The 20,101-nt window shown below is 36.5% G+C and overlaps 1 protein-coding gene across 1 annotated transcript in view; it reads right to left on the bottom strand.

Moving 5' to 3' along the window:
* The window catches only part of MAN1A1 (mannosidase alpha class 1A member 1), a 148,430-nt gene that overhangs the window by 81,371 nt on the left and 46,958 nt on the right, over nt 1-20,101 (bottom strand). The window contains exons 3-4 of the mRNA XM_067293796.1: nt 19,294-19,409; nt 8,011-8,091 (exon numbers count right to left, since the gene is read on the bottom strand). Coding sequence (XP_067149897.1) covers nt 8,011-8,091; nt 19,294-19,409 — 197 coding nt within the window. The remainder of the gene's footprint in view (nt 1-8,010; nt 8,092-19,293; nt 19,410-20,101) is intronic.

The following is a 20,101-nucleotide window of genomic DNA, read 5'->3' as shown; positions in this document are numbered from 1 at the left end:
CACTTTTATCTTCTCAAAGCTAATAAGGAGAGAAGGGCTATATCTACCTAATTCTCAACTCAATTAAAAATAACTTCTGGATCAGAATCAGTCTATGGAGACACAGCACAGAACAGAATCCTACAAAAAGTGGCTAAACATTAAGAAAGAGCTAATCTACTTTGTGCTCAGAGTTAAATGCAAGTGCACGTGATTTTTACCAGTACTTTTTGGAGAAAAAAAAAATCACCAGTACAATGATGCAGTATGATTTGTTACCTTTGAGACACCTAATTATCCTTTTATTATATATCCACAGAGAGAATATAAATATGTACTTTCCCAAACCATTTATTTTGCCTATAATTAAAAAGGCTAAATTAACGCTGATCTACTTCCACTGTCAGCACCAGCTGAGATATTTTGCTGTTCCTTTCATTTGCAGAAATAAGTCAGATTCTTGGTGTGTGTGTGTGTGTGCGCGCACAGTGTACATATATATAAAATTCTTTAGATATGGATAGTATATTTGCGACAATCTCAACATTGCTTGCAAGTGGCTCCACAGAGCCAGAAATAATCTACTTAACCATATCTTGTGCATTTTCCATTAAACTTGCAAGCAGGACTATGCCACTAACTCTTCAGCAACACATTTTTATTCTCCTTTTACTCGGCTTTTTTATTACAATAGTATTTGGTGCTGCAAAATGACAGAACTGAATAACGAGATACATGAAAGAGATGGCTGTCTTCAGGACTGAATTTCTTTGTGGGTATATGTTGTCTCTGGATAGACTTAATAACGTATCATTTCTTCTGTAGAAAATATTAGCACATATGCAAAGAATTCTTATTTCAGGTCTATTTAGAACTGCTGCTCAAAAGGAAAGCACTGGCACTAGGATTTCTTGTAGTCATGCCCTCTCCAACTGTTCTGTAGAACCACATTCAAGTGAAACTGCAAGGGCTGGTTGGGAGCCAAATCCTCAGAACAAACAAACCGGCTTCCTCTCAGCTGCTTGAATTCTACTTAATATTATAGCTCATGAGTTCATGTCAAATGCACCAGCTGTTACAATCAGAATCAGATATTACTTAGCTCTCATTATCATCCATTCTCCTTTCTAACCTATCTAACAATTTACCAGCTTTAGCATGATGCCACAGTAGTCTGAGGTGAGCAGGGATTTTTTGTTAAAATTAATGCGATGAGTGATGAAGCATTTCTATTTAGTTATTTCTAAACTCAGTGCATGAATGCAAAGACATGACAAATAAGCCTGTTTTGGGACAAATGAAAAAAAACCTCCCAAAACACACACAAACTCCATTTAGTTACGCTAAGGGAAAACCATTAGAAATGAAGATGGTGGTCAGAGTTCTAAACTCACGTTTTTCAGACCAGAATCAGGGCACTGGCTCCTGGTTTTACAGTGGGCTTACATAGGGCAGCTGAAGCAGGTATCACTGTAGCTCCTTTCCCCCCCCCCCGCTGTAGATATTCAAGCTCATGGCAGACAGCCGAAAGAGACACATACCCACTGCTGAGCTCCAGCAGTTAGCAATTCACTGAATTAGTGTGAATTGCCACTGTTTTCACTTTATATTGATACAGTTGGCCTGAGGGTCTTTATTACAAGGCAAAAAAATTGTTGGTAGTGGCAGTGCCAGCAGTGTATTGCTTGCCTGGTGTAGAGGTGACAGACTCCATGAGGCTTTGGATACTTTCCTTACAGCCTGGTAGGATTCCCAGCCATGGTTTATATTTGTGGATATCAGTAACCCCAAAGGAGAGAGGGAAGAGGTGAAACAATGAGAAGCAAAATTTAAATCAAGTAGGAGACTGAAAAAATCAGCCTCTCTGTGTTACTGTTCTTTGCAACTTCCTCAGCATTATGTGTGGGGCCAGCTTGAGAGGCAGACTTGCGCAGAGCAGCTGAGCAAGAAGCACTGGCAGAAGGGGGACAGAATTATTCGGAACGAGGCAGCTTTCAAGACTCCAGGAAACCTATAAAGGAGGGATGGGTTTCACCAAGAGCCAGAGCATAACTGCACTGTAGTATATTTTGATGCAGCTAGCACAGAAGGAGAACTGTTAGGTCTATTAAAGGTCATTGAAATATTCATGGAGATTACACAGACTATAACTGTAAGAGACAATTACTGGAGATTTTACATCCTTCTCTGTCCCTGAGTAGACTTAAATGTTGCATCAGGGTGGGATATAAATTGTATTTTTACACATTGCAATGACTGCTTTTTGCAGAAACTCAAGAGTCTATAAGAGAAAGAGTTGCTCTTGGCTAAGTTCAACATGCTACTAATCAAAGAGAAACTAACAGTGACCATATGATCCAAATCAACATCTTATAAACAAAGGGTCCACCTCGGCAACATTTAAGAGAAATGAAAGAGAATTGAGGATACTAGCTGAAATGAACTTAGAAAGGAACAGCTGAACAGGTAGAGTGCTTGGAGGTGACATAGAGGTCACTTAATAAAAGAGGAAGATTCAGAGTCAAAAGATTCTTAAATCAAAAGACTCAGATGACTACTGTCTTATTTTGGTCTGACAGTAAAGGCAGCAATTAAAAGCAAAAGTGTATTTTCTCCAAATAAGGAGCACAGAAATGAACAAAGTCTGACAAGTTAAATTAAAAAAAAAAAAAAAAAATCAACCTAAAGGTGATTTTTGAGGGAAAACTTTAAAAAGTTACAAAAATAACAACTGGAGGGGGGAAAAAAAGTGAGAAACATGAGGCCTGCCAGTGAGCCAAGAGGAACAATTAGAGATATATATATGTAAAAGGAGCACTGCATGAAACAAAGACATTGCGGAAAAGCTAACTTTGCAGTGTTTAGTCTTGAAGAGCGTGGGCAGGTTCCCAAGGACAAGCCTAACACATTGTCCTAATATTGAGGTTGGACTAGATGACCTTTTGAGGCCTCATCCAAGCTGAACTACTTTAGGGTCCTATGAAATAGGGGTGGAAAGGAAAGGGGAAAGGGGAAAGGGGAAAGAAAAGGAATCAATAAAACCACAGCAAATTATCAGGATCATTTCAGAACTTTAAAGGAACTAAAACATTGAACTGGTGAAGTACTGATGTATCATTTAAAGTGGCAGCAGATGGATGGTAGGTGGCAAACATGACCCAAATTTTAAAACAGGGCTGTAGAAAACTACAGGCAATTGCAGTCTTCTAGTTTCTACTAAATATGGACAAATATGGAATTCTACTGCCAGTCTGAAGATGGTTAAGGAGGGATTAAGTAGCATGCATACAGAAGTGATCAAGCTGATACAGTATGCCTGGAGCTTCAAGCAGCATTAGAAATCAAGCTTTCAGGACATAAAAGGAAGGTCCTCTTGTTCAATTAGCATTAAGTTGAGTGAAAGGAAGCAGAAGATAAAACGTGGTCAATTCTCACACTGGTGAGATAAGAACCCCTAGGGATCTCTATTGGAACTTACATTACTAATTTGAAACAGGTCAGTACCCTTCTGTATGTAGCAAACTTCATCCTACTACTCTTCAAGATTTAGCAAAATGATGAGTTATATATTTTTGTATTTATTGAATTAAATATTCCCCATAAGAGAAACCTCTAGAAGGGAAGAAGAGCCAGATAAAAATAATTACAGGCAAATTCTGTAGCATCTAAGTACTCTCTGAAGTCAGCAATGTTTTGTGGTCAGCCTGGCAAAAGCAGCTCAAGATCAATAGCATCTGCATCATTATTTCTTGTCTACCTCTCATTAATAAGACAGCACTATCATCACTGCTAGATGGCTGTTTTAAGTGGGCAATGATTAGGCCTGAAGTCAGACAGGAGGCCAAAATCATCAAGCGAGGTCGAATAATTGTACTGCAACACCTATTCTAAATATAGATATTCCTAAATAAGGGATATGTAATCACTTTTTTCATTTTTTGCTTTGACTAAAAGTTGGTAGAGAGCGATATATGAAACTGATAAAGTCCAATAGCTATCAACAGGAAGAATGTATTTTTGCTTCATCCTGATCAGGATAAATTCCCATTCCTTCAACCGAATATAGTGCCGGAGTAAGAAATTCTGTCACATTTCTGCTTCATGCCACGAAAAGAAGCAATACAAACTTCAAGTTGATCATTATCAAATTTATTTCGTCTTCCTCTAGTGAACACAATTGTTTTTATTCCCAGAAAAGAGAAAGTTATATTATGCAGGAAGAACAGCTGCTGAACCCAAAATATTTTCACTCAAAAAATATTTTGTCACCCCATTTAGAAAACAAAAAAACTTCAAAAGAATTTGGGAACTTGTCAACGTGATCTAAAAGTCACATACACCTTAGGCACCTCAGACCACAGTGGATTTACTTTTGGAGCTAATCAAACAAACAGCAATTATCATTGAAAGCTCCTTCCATTTCTGCCTATGTAACATAGCCACTGACTGTGGAACCAGCCTTCAGTAAAACAGTCCCCTTATTAGGCAACAAAAGTAATTTTAACAGTACCTATAAGAACAAACTATCAATAAAGCAGAGCAAGTTGGATTTTTTTTTTTAAAGTGTCCATATACAAGCATCAGTGTCACTATGAAGACTGCAGTGCTACAGAGAGATAATGTTCATGTCATCTCCATGACTTCCAAGAGGGGTCTTAGCTGCTGTCGGAGGACATAGTGTCGTCCTCCTCCAAAAGTTAATACAGAATTATCTCCTTATATGACTGCATATAGAAGTGTGTTACAAACAAGAGGAAAAAATATTTTTTCTAGGTTTGCAGAACAGGGGAACTTGTTGCAGACAATACTCTTCACTCCTTCTGGCATACCAGAAATTTAGCATCAGACTGGAAAATACTGCAGAGCAGTTCTAAACACTCTTCCTCCTTACCAGACATCTTTCTTTGCAGTGCAAATATGAAAAAGGTCATACCAAGTTGCAAAATAACTTTTCTTGAAATCAAGTTTTCTGATATTTGTAGCTATTTTACAACCAAAGTTTGGTATTTGACTGGAATTCTTTCTAGTTTGAATTTAAATAGCAATCATAAAAAAACACATTGATTTAAAGTGTATGACACTGTTCTAGGACTTTTATACAGTTCAAATTAATTCCAGTAAGGCACAAATTCTAGGAAGTTTAATATAAAGCAGTTCATAGCTCTATTTGTAAGTGAGCACCATGCACTGATCAGCAGGCAAAGTATTCCATTTGTTCATTTCTTAAATTAGTCACATTGGTGCCTTTATCTGAACGAACTATTATGCGAGCAAGATGTTTTAGAATTTTCTCAGTATGATAAAATATTTTCTAATCATGATTAGTTAGACTTACAAATGATTATGGGACATACAATATGGTGCAGCTTTGGATCATTAACCACGGAAATGTAATTCAGAAGTCCAAACAATTATTTCTGTCACTCCTTTTACTGAAACATCGCTTTCTTTAATTAGGATATTGACAAGTGAGCACAGCGAATATAAAATTTTTAAATAGTTAATCTGGTAAAGAGTATTACGAACTTTTTACAGAGAAAATTAATCCTCCATAGTTTACCTATGCACAGACTGTTCCAATTTCTTAGGGAGGCCCACTAATATAATGGACTTAAGGATGATGAAAGACACACTTTCTATGCAGGCAGCCAGACTCTGGGGACCTAAGCCCTTGCCACCCTGTCAGCAGCACCGGTGAAGGACAGGCTTATGCAACAAGGGGACGTCATACCGCTGCACGGGTGCTCTGTCATCAGAAGAGCTGCACTCAGCTCTTCCTATATTCAGCAGCTGGTTATTGCTTTGGTATCTTAGATGTAGGAAACAAATCAAGAAGAGAGCTTCCCTAATTTTGAGAAGGGCAGAAGACTTTCTAAGAGGTCCAGGAGGAAGCATGCAGAGTTACGTTCTCTAAGCTGCTATTACAACTACTAGTTTAGGAATGTGAAGTCCGGACCATCATTCTGCCTTGGACAGTAGATGTCTATGAAAGAGCATAAAAAGCAGTGGCAAACATGGATGGTATCTTTCCCAACCTGCAGGGACTCAGGGCCCTCCTTACTTAAACATTTCATCTTCATTTTCAGGAGCTCGTTTTCCTTCCATTAATGAGTCCATTCATTTTGAGAATTGCCATTAACATCCAGTGTCAATAATATCCCATGGCAAAGAGCTCCACTTAATTATGTATGGTGTGAAACACCTTCTTTTGTTTCAAATGTGCCATTTCCTCATTTCATTTGTACAACAGAGTTTTATTTAACATCAGTATGGCTATAAATCTAGTCCAAGATATAGCGGTAAAACTGCCTCACTAAAGGTGAAGGAATGGTTGAGAAGCAATGACAAGGTATTAGGAGAAGCTACATCCATTGATTAAAAGTGAGACTGCACATCAACAGACACAAGATATAAACCATCAACGTATAAATGAACTTAACAGCACTGATGACAAATTGTTCAGGCATTTCTTGGCAGTCAGTCACCACTTAATTTAAAGGTCTTAATGTCCTCTACCAGCTCACTGTTTGCCAGGAAGTATTTTCTATATCTGTCACAACCAGTTAATCAAAATTTAGCAATAGGTTATACTGAAAAACCCCCTACAGTTTATGAGAAGTAGGTCTGCAGTGAAAGAGACAACTGGTGGAATACAACTATTTAATCATAGAAGCAAGAGCCTTTAATTCTAAAGCTACTCTTAGATATGCTTATTTCTTGGTTGGTGAATTACCGTAGGAATACAACTGATTTCCTTCAAAAGTCAGAGATGAAGCATTAGGTAAAACAATATATAGTAAAGATGAAACCAGCTACTAACCCTTTTTCAAAATTTTTCATTAATGTTAAATGTGAATTTGAAATGGGTCAAAAGTACAATTTTTTTTCCAAAATATTGTAAGCAAGTTAAAACACGAAAAACTATACATTTTAAAACATTTACATCTTTTCAATACCACTTGCACTGAGAACAGAATCATGAGAAATAAGCAGGTAAGTCTACTCAAGACATACAAACATTAGAGAAATATTGTCTCCTCAAAACTGCTTTTTCAAGTATATAACTTTGACATGGTAATGAATTTTAACAAAAAAACAACACAAAAGCTATACAATTTAAGATAACTTAAAGCGACAGGTTCAAAACAGAACTTTAGCTAATAATTATGAAATTTATATATAAAAGAAAACTATACAACTTTAGGTTTTTGTGGAGTTTGCACAAATAATTGCTTTGGATTTAAAGGAATCTGATGCTAAGTTCAACTTGTGATTTAAGAGTTTTAATCTGCGTTATTCCTACAAAAAAAAGCTATTATAATCCATTGACAGGAATGAGAATTTAAATTAGTAAAATTAAAGACCAAGTGCCGAGCCAAAAATTTGAAAAATCATAGTACATGTGACAGTGTAGCCCTCTCTAAATTCATTAGAAAAATAACTGCATTAATCAAAGCTCTTAGACAAAATTGCTTCTTCATCCTCTCCAGAAACCATGACAGGCATTGTGATAGGACCTTTGAAACTCATTATTGAGAAGGCAATAGAGATTAATTGGAGATTAATGCTCTAATGATATTCACATGCATAGGCTTACTAGTTATTCTCTTTCTTAACATGTCTTTTCCTTTCAGCTGACGTTTCAGTCATATCAGAAAGGCCAGTAGCTTTGCCAGAGGTGTAGTTTATTAGTAAAAGAACATTCTCCAGGATGATTCGAGAAGCAGGTACCCACTGCATCAAATCTACCACTGCCACAGCATTATTGCACATTCCAACACAAAGCCCAGTAAGAACACACTAGGTGTGATTTGAACTGAGATAAAAACAAAACAAAACACTAAACACTTACACAAAGTGATAGTACAGATAGAAGGAAGAAAATCTAGCAGACAGGTCTTCTCTGGACAAGTCAAATTTTCAAAGATTTAGACAAGTTTATTTCTGATAAATAGAAGAGATTAACAATCTAAGAGCTAACTACCTATCTAGATGGTGATATTTCAAATAAAACATATGAAAATATCTTACCTCTTCTCCTGAAAGATAGTAAGCTGAAAGAAGTCCACCAACAAAACGGATGTTCACTTCAAAAACTGAAATTTCTGCATTCTGGTGAAATAAACAAATAGGGTTATAATCCCTATCTGATACTTTATTGTAAGAAATATTATCCTTACTGCATTTATAGATGCTAATTATATTTCCATAAAGTGATACTTTCAGCTAGAAAAAGATTAAGCTTTTTTTTTTTAATATATACACGCATTAAACTACAACAGTACTAAACAGCAAAACACAGAAGATAGAGGGAAAGCCATCATTATAAAACTTAAAGCATTTTAAAGAATTTCCTTCTCTTCCACTTAAGAAAACCCCCTGCTTTATTCTTCTCATCCTGTTTAACTTTTCATCCTCTCCACTTGGATATGAGGCATTCTATAAATCCACGCATCTGAGCGCTTCCCTACAGGCGATTCAGAGCCCAGGCACAAAATATGTGTAAGACTGGTACCCAGCAGTTGGGCTTCTAAGCTTTCAGCACATAAAGAAGGTGGCTGACTTTCATGTGTTCTGAGTTGCTCTTGCTTCTAGTTGCTTTTCCATTTGCTGACATACACTATAGATATATCCAACATAAATCAATGCATGGTGGGGCTGTAGGATGGTCTTCTAAAGGGCTTACAGGTTTTATCCTCTTTCAGCTATTTTTTGTACTTTTCTCCAGTTTAAATGTCAGTCTATATAGGAAGGAAGAGGCTGTTCCCAGTTTTCTGTGAATTTTACATTTTAACAAACTACCTTTTTAGGTACCTCTAGGTACCTCTAAGTAACCTCTACGTTACTGATTAAAGGTACTACTTCATGCCTGTCAGTTTTCAATCCACTCTGATAAGTAAAGATTTCTAGACATATTATAGAAGATTGCTCAGTGTTTCATCAGTTGTGAAGACTTCAGAAGCACTTAGTGGCTTTCTACAATGCTTGCTACTTTGCCTTAGATTTTTACTTTTCCTCCTCTTAAAATCTTTTGTGCAGATTCCCCTCCAAAAACTGGAAATATAATTTAATCCACAGAATAATTGCTCTGATTAATATGTAATTCATATGGTATGCAAATACATTCTTGTGTGGTTTTTTTTTAATACGCAAATATACAACTCATATGGACAAAGTAGCCATCACACACCTCTGCCTACTGAAAGCTCACACTAAGCATCAAGAGCTAAGACTGCAAACTGAAAAAGCCATCCTGCTAGTGTGCAGCACTTTTCAGAACATGACAAGTTTCTTCCAAGAAGATAATTTTAAGTATACCAAGATTCTGCTGTTTTTCCTTACTAGGTCCTCTCCCAATATTGGTCTACTGTCTCTTTTTTTTTCTTTTTTTTTGGGACGACGACGACTTAATTCTGGTTCCAAAATTCATCCGATACTTCTAAGTGTTCAGTCACTGTCCCAGTAAGAAGTGGAATGAAACAACTAGAAATAGGTATTCAGTTCAGCTTTAACGAGTGTCATTTCTGTGTATTTCTACTTTTTTTTTTCATTATTATACCATTGAATATGGTTAATTTGAGGAGACAAATAAAACATTTAAATCCCCTACAAATCTGAACTACTAGACAGTACAGCTGTTCACCTACCAAGCAGACTACCTTTGTAAGAACAGACGTCTACGTTAACTAAATTCAGCGCAGAAAACAGCTCATAGACAACTGATCTGACTTAAGAAAAGCTGATTTCATCTACTCAGGGAAGGATGTATGATAAAGGAATGAGAGGGGCAGCTTCCCTGGAACTTTAGCTAGTCAATATATACGCCTTTAAGAACTGTCTGTAAGTAGTGTTTTAGTTGAGAACTTTCTTTCGAAGACTCTTCCCATCAATCCTGAGCCTCGGTATATGCCAAGAACTTTCTTTTCTTGGATGTGGGAAAGTTGAAGCTGTTAAGAGTTAGATATTAGACAAGGGAATGAGTTAAATAAGTGTCCTAGACACTTGTGTTTCCTATAAGAATTGAATTAAATTACTTATCAATTTTGAATTGCTTGTCAAAGTAAATCCAGTGGTAGACAAGCTCTTCAACTAAATATTTTTGCTCCAGAACCTTACATTTTACCTGTCTGGATTTAATATTACTATTTAACTCACAAGGCATTGTTATCCTTCAAGGAATTCAAAGGCCCATTAAGAAAAGCTCAGAATATATGCACTGACATCTATTTTTGGAATTCAGGTAGAAGACAAAAAGAACACTTTGAAGTAATGTGACAATAAAGATTTTACTATCAAACCACCAAAATTAACTCTGTTGTAATTCTGCATGTTTGCTGAAGTGGCGATCTTTCAGGACACTTGAAGGTACTCATTGTTTTAATGTTATCAGATTTCCAGTACTTCACTTGCAGACATCTCTGAAGCTTTGTTTGAAATCCTCAGCTCTTACTAAAATCTTTATACGAGTCACTGAAGCACATGCAGTGAATGAAACAGACATCTCATTAAGTGTAGATTTGAAAGCTGCATGTTTAATAGGATCAGTATTCCTAAACTCATTATACCAGGCTAGTATCATTCTGGGAAAGTGCACAGATTATGGCAACTTGTAAAACATTTAAAGAGGTTTTATAATTCCATGTCAAAGAAGCATTCATCTCTACAGGGAAAGTTTTTATTAGGAAGTAGTCTGTTAAGGAAAGTGGATGCGTCCTAAAAGTAGTACATTACTGCTACATCAACTTTACCTTTCTTTCAGAAATTTAATTTTTAATAGCTTTTTGTATTACACATTTAAGATGCCACATCCTGTCCATTATCTTCCTTTCATATTTTTAAATCATCATCCACATACAGTTTTGCACAAATAAGTCTCTACATTTTTATTCAGAAGTTAAATGCCAAATATGGAACATTATTTTTATTTTGCTGTCAGACCCAACTGCGCACAAATATCTTATGATCAGCTTAATAGTGCTAAATACATAGGAAAAAACTTTATCTTCGTCTCCCAAAGTTTTTACTTCCTCAACTGAAAAGGCCAGAGGTGTTTTTGTTTTGTTTTGTTTTGTTTTAAATTTCAAGGTTAGCCTTTTCTTTCAAACCTTCATTTTATCATTACATAGCAGGTCTGAGAAACACTTCCAATACTTCCATTAGATCTAATGGAACTTCTCTAAGGAGATGTGGCTGGACACTCTTATTTTAAAGTAACCACAATGTTCCCATTGTAAGATCCCGGGTAAACTGGCTCTGCCCAAGTGGATGTTCACCCTGCTTTGAGCAGGGGTTTGACTAGATGATCTCCAAAAGTCCATTCCAATCATAACTATTCTGTGATTATAAATAATCTCTAATTTCACAGTATTTTCATTAGGAGTCCAGCTTAGATTTTATCAACATATGCTGTGCACAACAAAATCTGAGACGCCTTCTGTTAGTACCTGTCTGTGCTAATGTCTTATTGTTACTATGCAAAAACATCTTGCTGTAGCTGCCGATTTTGCAGGGCTTTCTTTCATTAAGCATTCTGAATATACATGGATGTTTGAGAAAGTGGTATGCATATTGGGAACAACATATTCTTGTTCTACTTTCAGGGCTTTTAGGTTAATTGGAGTATGTGAATAATTTAGTCTTTCATCTTACAATCAGTTGATAATTTATCATCCACTATTTGATCTTCTGATAAGTAAATCATAAATGGGATAGTCCAAGTACTACTTGAAATCCAGAGAAATTGTGACTGCCACTCACTGTGTTTACAGAAATAGAAAATCAAAAACAATATATGTAGCATTATGTGATACAGGAGCAACACTATGACAACTTAATGGAATTCCATCTGGTTTCCATTATTAGCTTCTGAAGACAAAATTATTAATTGACAAAGATGTAACATCCTTTATATCACTGGCTAGAGACACAAAACCAAAGTGAACCTATTTACATATGGTGGAGACTGCTTTACTCAAGCGGGGACTTACTTTCTCAAACTCACGCTATGCAGATAAGCTGGTCTCCACATTCAAAGGATGAAACAGCTGAGCATACCACGTATTTTCTCTTGATAAGCAGAAATGATGAAATAATTTTTTTTAAGCAACAAAAGAACCATAGGTAAATACTCAGAAACACTGTAAGAAATTGCAGAACCTGACAGTTTTAGCTATCAGTTTGTTTCAATCCTTTTTTTTTTTTTTTTTTTTGAGACTGGAAAAGAAAGGAGGGGGGGCTGACTGTACCTGAGGAAGCTCCAACTCCAAAACGCAACAAATATTATCAAACAAAAAACAAGTGTCAAGCATAAAATTAGCTAGTCTGTGTTACTCTGCATTTCTATTTTATTTGCAAGCCTGTGACAGGGCCAACTTGCCCTCAGCTACACCTCTCTTTCCTCACTTATGTAAGTGGAAGGACTAAGTCTACGATTGGTAAACTGGTGATGCTTCAGCTACCTGTGGTTAAATTTAATGCCTAAAGCACTGTTCAGACAAAGCTACTGTCAGCTGGGCTCTCTTGAGGCCCTTGTCCTGTTGGAGCTCTCCAGCTTCCTAAACATCAGTATGCTCACCCTTCTGGGTCATTTCCTTAGCACACCTCTTTCCTGAAACTTTTCCTCTCCACATATTCGTAAATGAAGGCCAAAACAATTTCCATCTATGTTTTTGCATGGGAGGTCACCCTCAGTCATAAATGCAACACTTGAAATAGGATACAATTTTATTTATCTAGTATCAGCTTCCACCTGGCACTCATCAGCATCGGTACTTGCTCTGCCATTCATAATTCAGTTGGAGAAAACACTGCATGCTCTCTATGCAACTGATGTATTTGGAGTAATTGAATCACCTCAATTTATATTTGACAAGGAATATACTCTGCTAGTCTTTATAAAGAAGTTCCAAATAAGACTCCAATCCCACCAAATAATTTCAGTCTTCTTTACTGGACAGATTCATTCCAGAACTTTTTTCTTTCGGTTCTCCTGTACTTGTCTTGTCAAGAGCATAATAAAATTTCAGTCACCTCATTTCCATTTCCACCTATTGTTTATATATACACAAGGAACGTAGCAATACCCTCCCCTGCATATCATACTGTACCAGCATAAACAGCCTATAGCCTGCAAGCATGGCTCATCCACCTTCCTAAGTAGTTAGTCATCGTAAAAAAAAAAGTGTAAGACAAATCCAGGGACCCTATATTAAATAATACTGAACTATGCTGGATAATGCCCATAATTCTAAACAAAAAAATGGTCATAAGAGCCTAAAATATCATCGCCCCATTTAAGCACAAAGGCTGGGAACAAACCGAAAAAATCTTGGCGTTACCAAGCAGTGTAGAATAGAGACATGAAGACTACTACAACAGCTTACTTTAAGCTACTTTAATTAAGTCACATTTTAATTACTTGTAATATTGGAAAAAATAAATTTAATTCCCATTCCATAAGTGAAATTAAGCAGCAGTTTGTTAAAATATTCAGTTCCCATTGATCAGGAAAGCACTTTTAGCAAGCTTTGCTGCAAGTATCAAAGCCCGGTTATTGCACCTCCTGTTATTTAAACTTATTGAAATCCCCACATGGCAAACTGTAAAACCTTAAAAGGAAAACAAGCACAAAAATAGTGTTACAGACGGCATGAACCAGCTCTAGCAGAAAAAGAACTGCATTTAATAATAAATTTACTCAAAATCTCCTTTTAACCCATCAGAATCATTTGCTATTCATACTTATAATCCATACAAGATTAAGTCACTTTGAAGTTTATCATTTAGAGTGTACTAGCAAGTCCACTTTGGCAAACTAGTAAACAAATAGTCCTACAGATTAAAGAACCATTTTCAAGTGCTGGCTCCTTAAGCTTCCTCACAGAGCTATTATACATTTACTTGAAGTCCATTTACTCGCACCTCCCACACACTTTATTTAGGAAAGCTACCTTATCACAAGTTTTAGAAAACTTTCTAATTTTTTTGTTTAAAGAGAAAAAACAACAAAAGATAAAGTGCCAAAATCTATCTGTTCCCAAGCCAGAACATTAAGTTATGGACTGTTAAAGATAATTATTACAACTGAATCACAGTACCTACAGTTTGAGAGCAGTAGGATTTAGAATTGCTCTAAGATGTTTCTAGCTTGAAATAAACAGTTTGGTGGATTCTAGAAGTCTGCCCCTGTTACTGACTGCCACACCACAGACAGATTTGGACTACAGCATGATTAGTAATTAATGCTGGAAGCATTATCGATTAGATCTAAAGAACATTTAGAATTTTGGGCTCTTGGAAAAGGGATATATTAATCTATATAAGACAGCAGAGATAAATGTAATTTCATTATCAAATTTATATACTTTTTCCAGTTTTTCTTAGTCCCCCCAAAAGCAGACATAATAAACGCAAAACATCTATGTTGCATGAATCTGCATACAAAGCTACTTTAAAAGATACTTACATTTGCAAATCTAAGTACAAAGATAAAAATCAGAAGTGGTAAGTAAGCTTTCAAGCTTCATGGTGGCTTATAGAATCAGATGCAGCGACTCACCTCTGTAAACAACTTTGCTCAGGAGTACTGGCAGGACACAAGTCTTAACTTATGCTTGCTGCATTACTCATCCCTTCTCTGATTCTCTGATTCACTTAGTACCTATCTTTGACAACAAATAAGCAAAAGCTCTTCATACTTTCCCTACAGCATAACATCCACTCTTTCCTAAGCGGATTCATCCTGTGCAGTTAACAAGGAAAGGGGTCTATGATTAGATAATGCACAACAACTCAGTGCTTGCACAAAATGTCAATTAAAGTCAATTAAATTACATCCACACAGGTAGAGCTACTGCACAGGCTACTACCACTTTCCTCTGACTAGGCAATCATAACTTCCTGCCATCCTCCATTTTGGCCAAAAATAGAGAGTGATGAGGTAAACAAAGCAAAATCCACTAACAAACAGGAAAATTATTTCATTCAGGTGTCCTGGTTTCTAAATTCAGCTCTGAGAAATTTTTCTAGAAGATGAGATCATTTTCCTCTTTCCCCAACAAACTCATTGCTTTCTGCTCCGTACCTTGTCTCCACTCTGGTCCTGTCTGACCATGCCCGCATCAGAAGGCTAAGCAGACCAGGGGATGAATTCAAGCACTGTCCCACATTTGTTTCATTGCTAGCGTTTTCTGCTCTGATTTTGGGACACCTTACGAGACAGTGCAGGCCAGGGACTGTTGCTGGTATGCAGTATGGGCAAATCTGCCTTTCTAGGGGGGAAGGGGAAGGAATTCAGCAGGGCCAGAGAAGAGACTCTTGAGCAAATAATTTACTAGTGTTGACTCATCCTCTCTCTCTCCTTTGACTTCTCAAACTAATCCCACCTTCTGTGTCCCTAATCACAGAATCACAAAATGGTTGAGGTTGGAAGGAACCTCTATAGATCATCTAGTCAAACCTGATCAAGCAGGGTCACCTAGAGCACGGTGCACAGGACCCTGTCCAGATGGCTTTCGAATATCTCCAAGTCATAGCTGTCTTCTGCCTTTGCCTTCTGTCCCATCAGAGAGGAAGAACAAACCCAAACCTCCAGGTAGCTCTGAGCCTTCCCCACACTAGTGCTGCCCTTTCTGCCGCCTCACCAGAGCCTCCAGCTCCAGCCGCATGCTGGGGAGAGACTCTGGGCAGATCAGTTAGTCTCTCATCTTAAAGAAATTGGGCAGGGAGGTCTGTGTGTAGAAGGTAAAGACTGTCAATTCCAGTATCCGACAACTCCTGGCTGTTCAATGCTGTGCCAAATGGCTCAGCTACGCTACTACTATTTCTCTGACTTCTGACCCCTTTATCCATTTCTTTGAAAACCCTCTTCCAATCTGTCTTCCTAAGTATCAACTTATTTCCCCCACGTGCAGCAGAGTCTGATAGCTTTTTCCTGCCCAGCGTGGAGCAGCAGTTGGGCGGTGGTACAGCAAGTCTTTCGAAAAAGCACTGAACGCTCAGTGTGTGCACACTTCCTAACACAAATGATGAAAAAATTAGAAATAAAGACACACACAGCAGTGTGCGGTTGCAGCTAGGAAACACTCAAGTTCCCTAGTGATCCCATGAAAGACAGGCTCCCTTTTCTCAGTTGCGGTGCTGGTATTCAACCTGGCCCAGGGCAGCCTTGGGCAGGGTCGTGCATAAACACTGCAAAAACAGCACGCAGGCAGCAGCACGTGTGGCGAGGACAGACCAAATCCTCAGCTATATTAACTGCTTAAGATCAAAGATGGATCCGAACACATATGAAGCAATACCACACAAAACAAAAAGTGCACATTCATGATGAAAAGACTATTGATTTAGTCACTGCTAGATGTCCAGTCTCTTTCCATTGGGGCTAAATTTCTTAAAAGACCAAAAGAACCAGAGGATGCAAACTAATTCTTGGAGAACTACTCAGCCAGTTTGGCTAAAACATCAGCAAGGTATCAAGTGAGAGGAATTTCAGTAGTTATGAGGGAACAAGCACTGAGCATTACAACATGGCTGTCAGTTTTAAAAACAGGGCCACCAGCTCCAGTTATAATAAAAGTAGCCTAAGTGTGTTACACTTCAAAAGGGGAAACTTCGAAACATTTGCACTCACAAGTTTACCAAGAAAGGTGACATTTACTTGTCCAAAATTTTCCCCCTAAAACAAAACAGCTTGTCTTCTTCAGAAATGCAAACAACTAAAAGTAATACTCGACAACTAATTTATTAAATTTCAGTCCCTCAATTCAACACATGAAGAATTACTAACATGGCACCATTACTCGTCACATCATCTTTATTCTGTAATTCCTTTTGTTGGGATAAGCTAATGGCTACTTCACAAACTGAAATTTGGAAACCTTCATCATCAGGTAATGAGAATGATCTAGTGCTAGCCAAATAGCTCAATACATACACTGAATATCTGAAGTATTATAAGCTTCTGGAAAAGACTATTTATATTCTATTTAATACAGCTGGCTAAATTAAGTAAACAGAAAAGATTCTGCCACAGATTAGTCACAGCTATGTTTTGTAATGAACTTCTTAAAGAAACTCAAAATTTACATATTACAGTTCTAAGATTAGATGTGTATAGAAACTAATCCTAATTATTCAAATAAGGACCAAATATGCTTTCTAAAAAGCTGCCTGATTAAACTGCCACTGCCCAGCAAATGATCAGAAACATAAAAGAAACACATTTCATACAATTTGCAAGAAACAACACTTAAGGCTTTGTTGAGGTGTCAATTATTAAAGACTAAATTGCTTTCATAGGAAAAGGGTTTCTAAAATAGGAGCAAGTAATAGTGTATAAAATGTTAATGCAGAAAATGCTACATAATGCCTGATAAATGACTAGGTTTGGGCTTTAAACGCTTAAGCACAAAAGAAGAGAGGGCCCTGCTGTTCTTTGCATTGAGTAATTTCCTGCTTTAAACTATAAGATACAGATACAAAGCAGCATTTTAAACTAGAACTTATATCTAATGTGGAAAACTAAACAAGAGTTGAGTACAAGTTGAACAGCTTCAGACAAGTTAAATTCTGCCAATTTAACCAAACAAGCAGAAGTTGATTATTAAAGCTGGTGTTATGGTTGTTCATTTTAATTTCCTCATTTTATTTTGGGAAAGTTCATTTAGTTAGCATTGATGCCAGCGCAAAATTCAATTCTATATGACTACTACAGACAAAGTATTACGAAAATAAATTTTGTGAGGTGTTGAGCTCAAGGCAGCTATTTAAGACACTGACTGTTGTTTCAGATGCATGTCAATATTATCTCTGAAGCAGTTTTGCTAAATCTGTTTGATCATCTCATTGACTGATTAATACAATACAAAACTTCAGAAATTTAGAATGACTTTATAATTTTTATTCACTTTTTCTGAGATATACTTAAATGATACACAGTTTTTAAAAACAGTACACAAATTAACTTGATGAGCAGGAATTGTAGACAATACCATCTACATGGAGAAGTTTGCAGTACACAGTTGAGCAAGATTACGGGTAAAACCAAAGATTTTAGTGTTATTAATGTAAATCACTATGGGGCTTTATAATGCTCCTCCAACTACAGCTCAGCTTTTCCTTTAAGACAGTGTTTGCTATTTTCTATGACATTTTGTTCTTACATTTTTTAACATCTTAATGCTATGCTAATAAGACAGGAATTTAATATTACAAAAATTCCTTTGGAAAAAATCTTACACTGAAGATAAAACTAGCATGTCTTTCAGACATCTGAAATGACCCAGAAGTACAGTTCAAAGTCCCGTATTTAAGTTATTAATGTAAATATAAATGCACACTAAATTGTTGCTTATATAAACTATACAATATCCACTCTTAACTCCTTCTTCTTAAAATGATAACTAATTCTCAAGTATGTAGGAAAAGATATTTAATCCTGACTTTTTGCATAACATATTAGAAAATGTACATTTTTTTTTCCAGGAAGTGTTTCTACCATTACACACCATAACTACAAGAGCTTTAAAGTGCTCAGTGTACCATGCCTACAATGCTTTACTGCTTTACTTTAACTATACTGGTCAGTACTCCATTAGTTCTCTGTGCCCAGCAATTACAATACATACCCTTGCCAAAAAGGGGGAAAAGACCAAAACCAGGACTTCTAAAATTTAATTTTTAGCAATTTAATTTTTAGTCTGTTCAACACATTTTTAGAATAAAAGCCTTATAAATGAACTTTGCTCTCACACTGCTTATTTCCCAGATAATAGGATCAATTCTACATGCAGTAGTGATGACCCAGTGCTTCATATGGCTAAAGCAACTCAGTTTGTGCCATCTAGTTCAGCTTAACTCATAGGATTCAACTCCACTTTACTATAATACACAAAAGAGTTTAATTGACACTTCTGGTATGTAGCTTTCTCTAATTGCAAGTCTAGTTTGTGGAAGATTTCAGAAAGCAAAAATGCAACATGTTTGTACAACTTAAAAAAAAAAAAAAAAAAAAGCTTACATTGAAGTGTCCCGATTCTTCCATCCAAAAGGCTTGAAATGTTTGTTGTTCACTTTACAGTAAGTAATACTCTATTTCTTCTTTCTTCCATTCAACTGAGTCTCACCTATCTATCTAAATCTCTCAGACTGACAAACTGCATATAAGTAGATAGGAAACATCTCTGTTTCCTACTTTTTCTATCAATAGTCTAAATTCTGTAGCCTTATATAGGGCTTGGAATATTAGAATCCAAACCTCAGTTGGTCCCTGGATACTAAACATAGTGTTAAGTGTTAATCAGCAATGCTACTTACCACATTGAAATCTAAGTTTTTTTCAACCCACTCCTTGGCTTCCTTGAATTCCTCTTTCATTTCCATGACATATAGTGTATCAAGGGCATCCACTATTGTTGCTCCTTGAATGTTACCTGAAATACAAAAAGACCAAGTGATTTACTTTCCAACAGAAGTCTTTTCAATTAAATCTAATCAATTTAAATTAATTTTAATTTCAAAATCCAATTTTAATTAATCCAGTAAAAAATTGGATGCATAAGCATTGAAGTGGTAAACAGTAATTCACAGTCTTAACTTTGATACCCATGCTGCAACACAACACCATAATATTGAAATATTTTTTCCACTGATGAAGTTCTGAAGAGTGGCTCTGATGCACTGCATTTTCAGTGTTGCTTTTGCATTTGTAAACACTGATTAAAACAGGTTACTGTAAAATACAATTCAAAGAAGACAATAAATCTCTTTGGGAAACGATGACTGATTCTTTGGTTTAGATTTAAAAATCATTTACTTTTTTGTTTTTACACTCTGCTCAATAGTATACATAAAGCTTTAAGAAGCTGATAAGTAGTGACTACACTGCGGTTAAGCAACCCCTTTAAGAAGTACCCTCTCCAGAAAATAATTTCTCCGATACTGTGCATCACCATACAACCTGCACAAGATAGCATTAGGGGGAGGAAAAGCTGACTTGCACACATCAGAATTCTTTGGCTTCGGAGAGACTGCCTGACACTGGTTTTCAGAGCTAGCTCTTGCTGTCTGTACAGATGGCATCCTTCTAACTCTAATATGCAGACTGATAAAAGTCAGTTTACCA

The sequence above is a fragment of the Apteryx mantelli genome, chromosome 3, assembly GCF_036417845.1.
Source record: "Apteryx mantelli isolate bAptMan1 chromosome 3, bAptMan1.hap1, whole genome shotgun sequence".
In the NCBI taxonomy this organism is placed as follows: domain Eukaryota; kingdom Metazoa; phylum Chordata; class Aves; order Apterygiformes; family Apterygidae; genus Apteryx; species Apteryx mantelli.
Note: the sequence above shows the minus strand (reverse complement) of the source record. Positions and strands in the feature narration are given on the sequence as shown.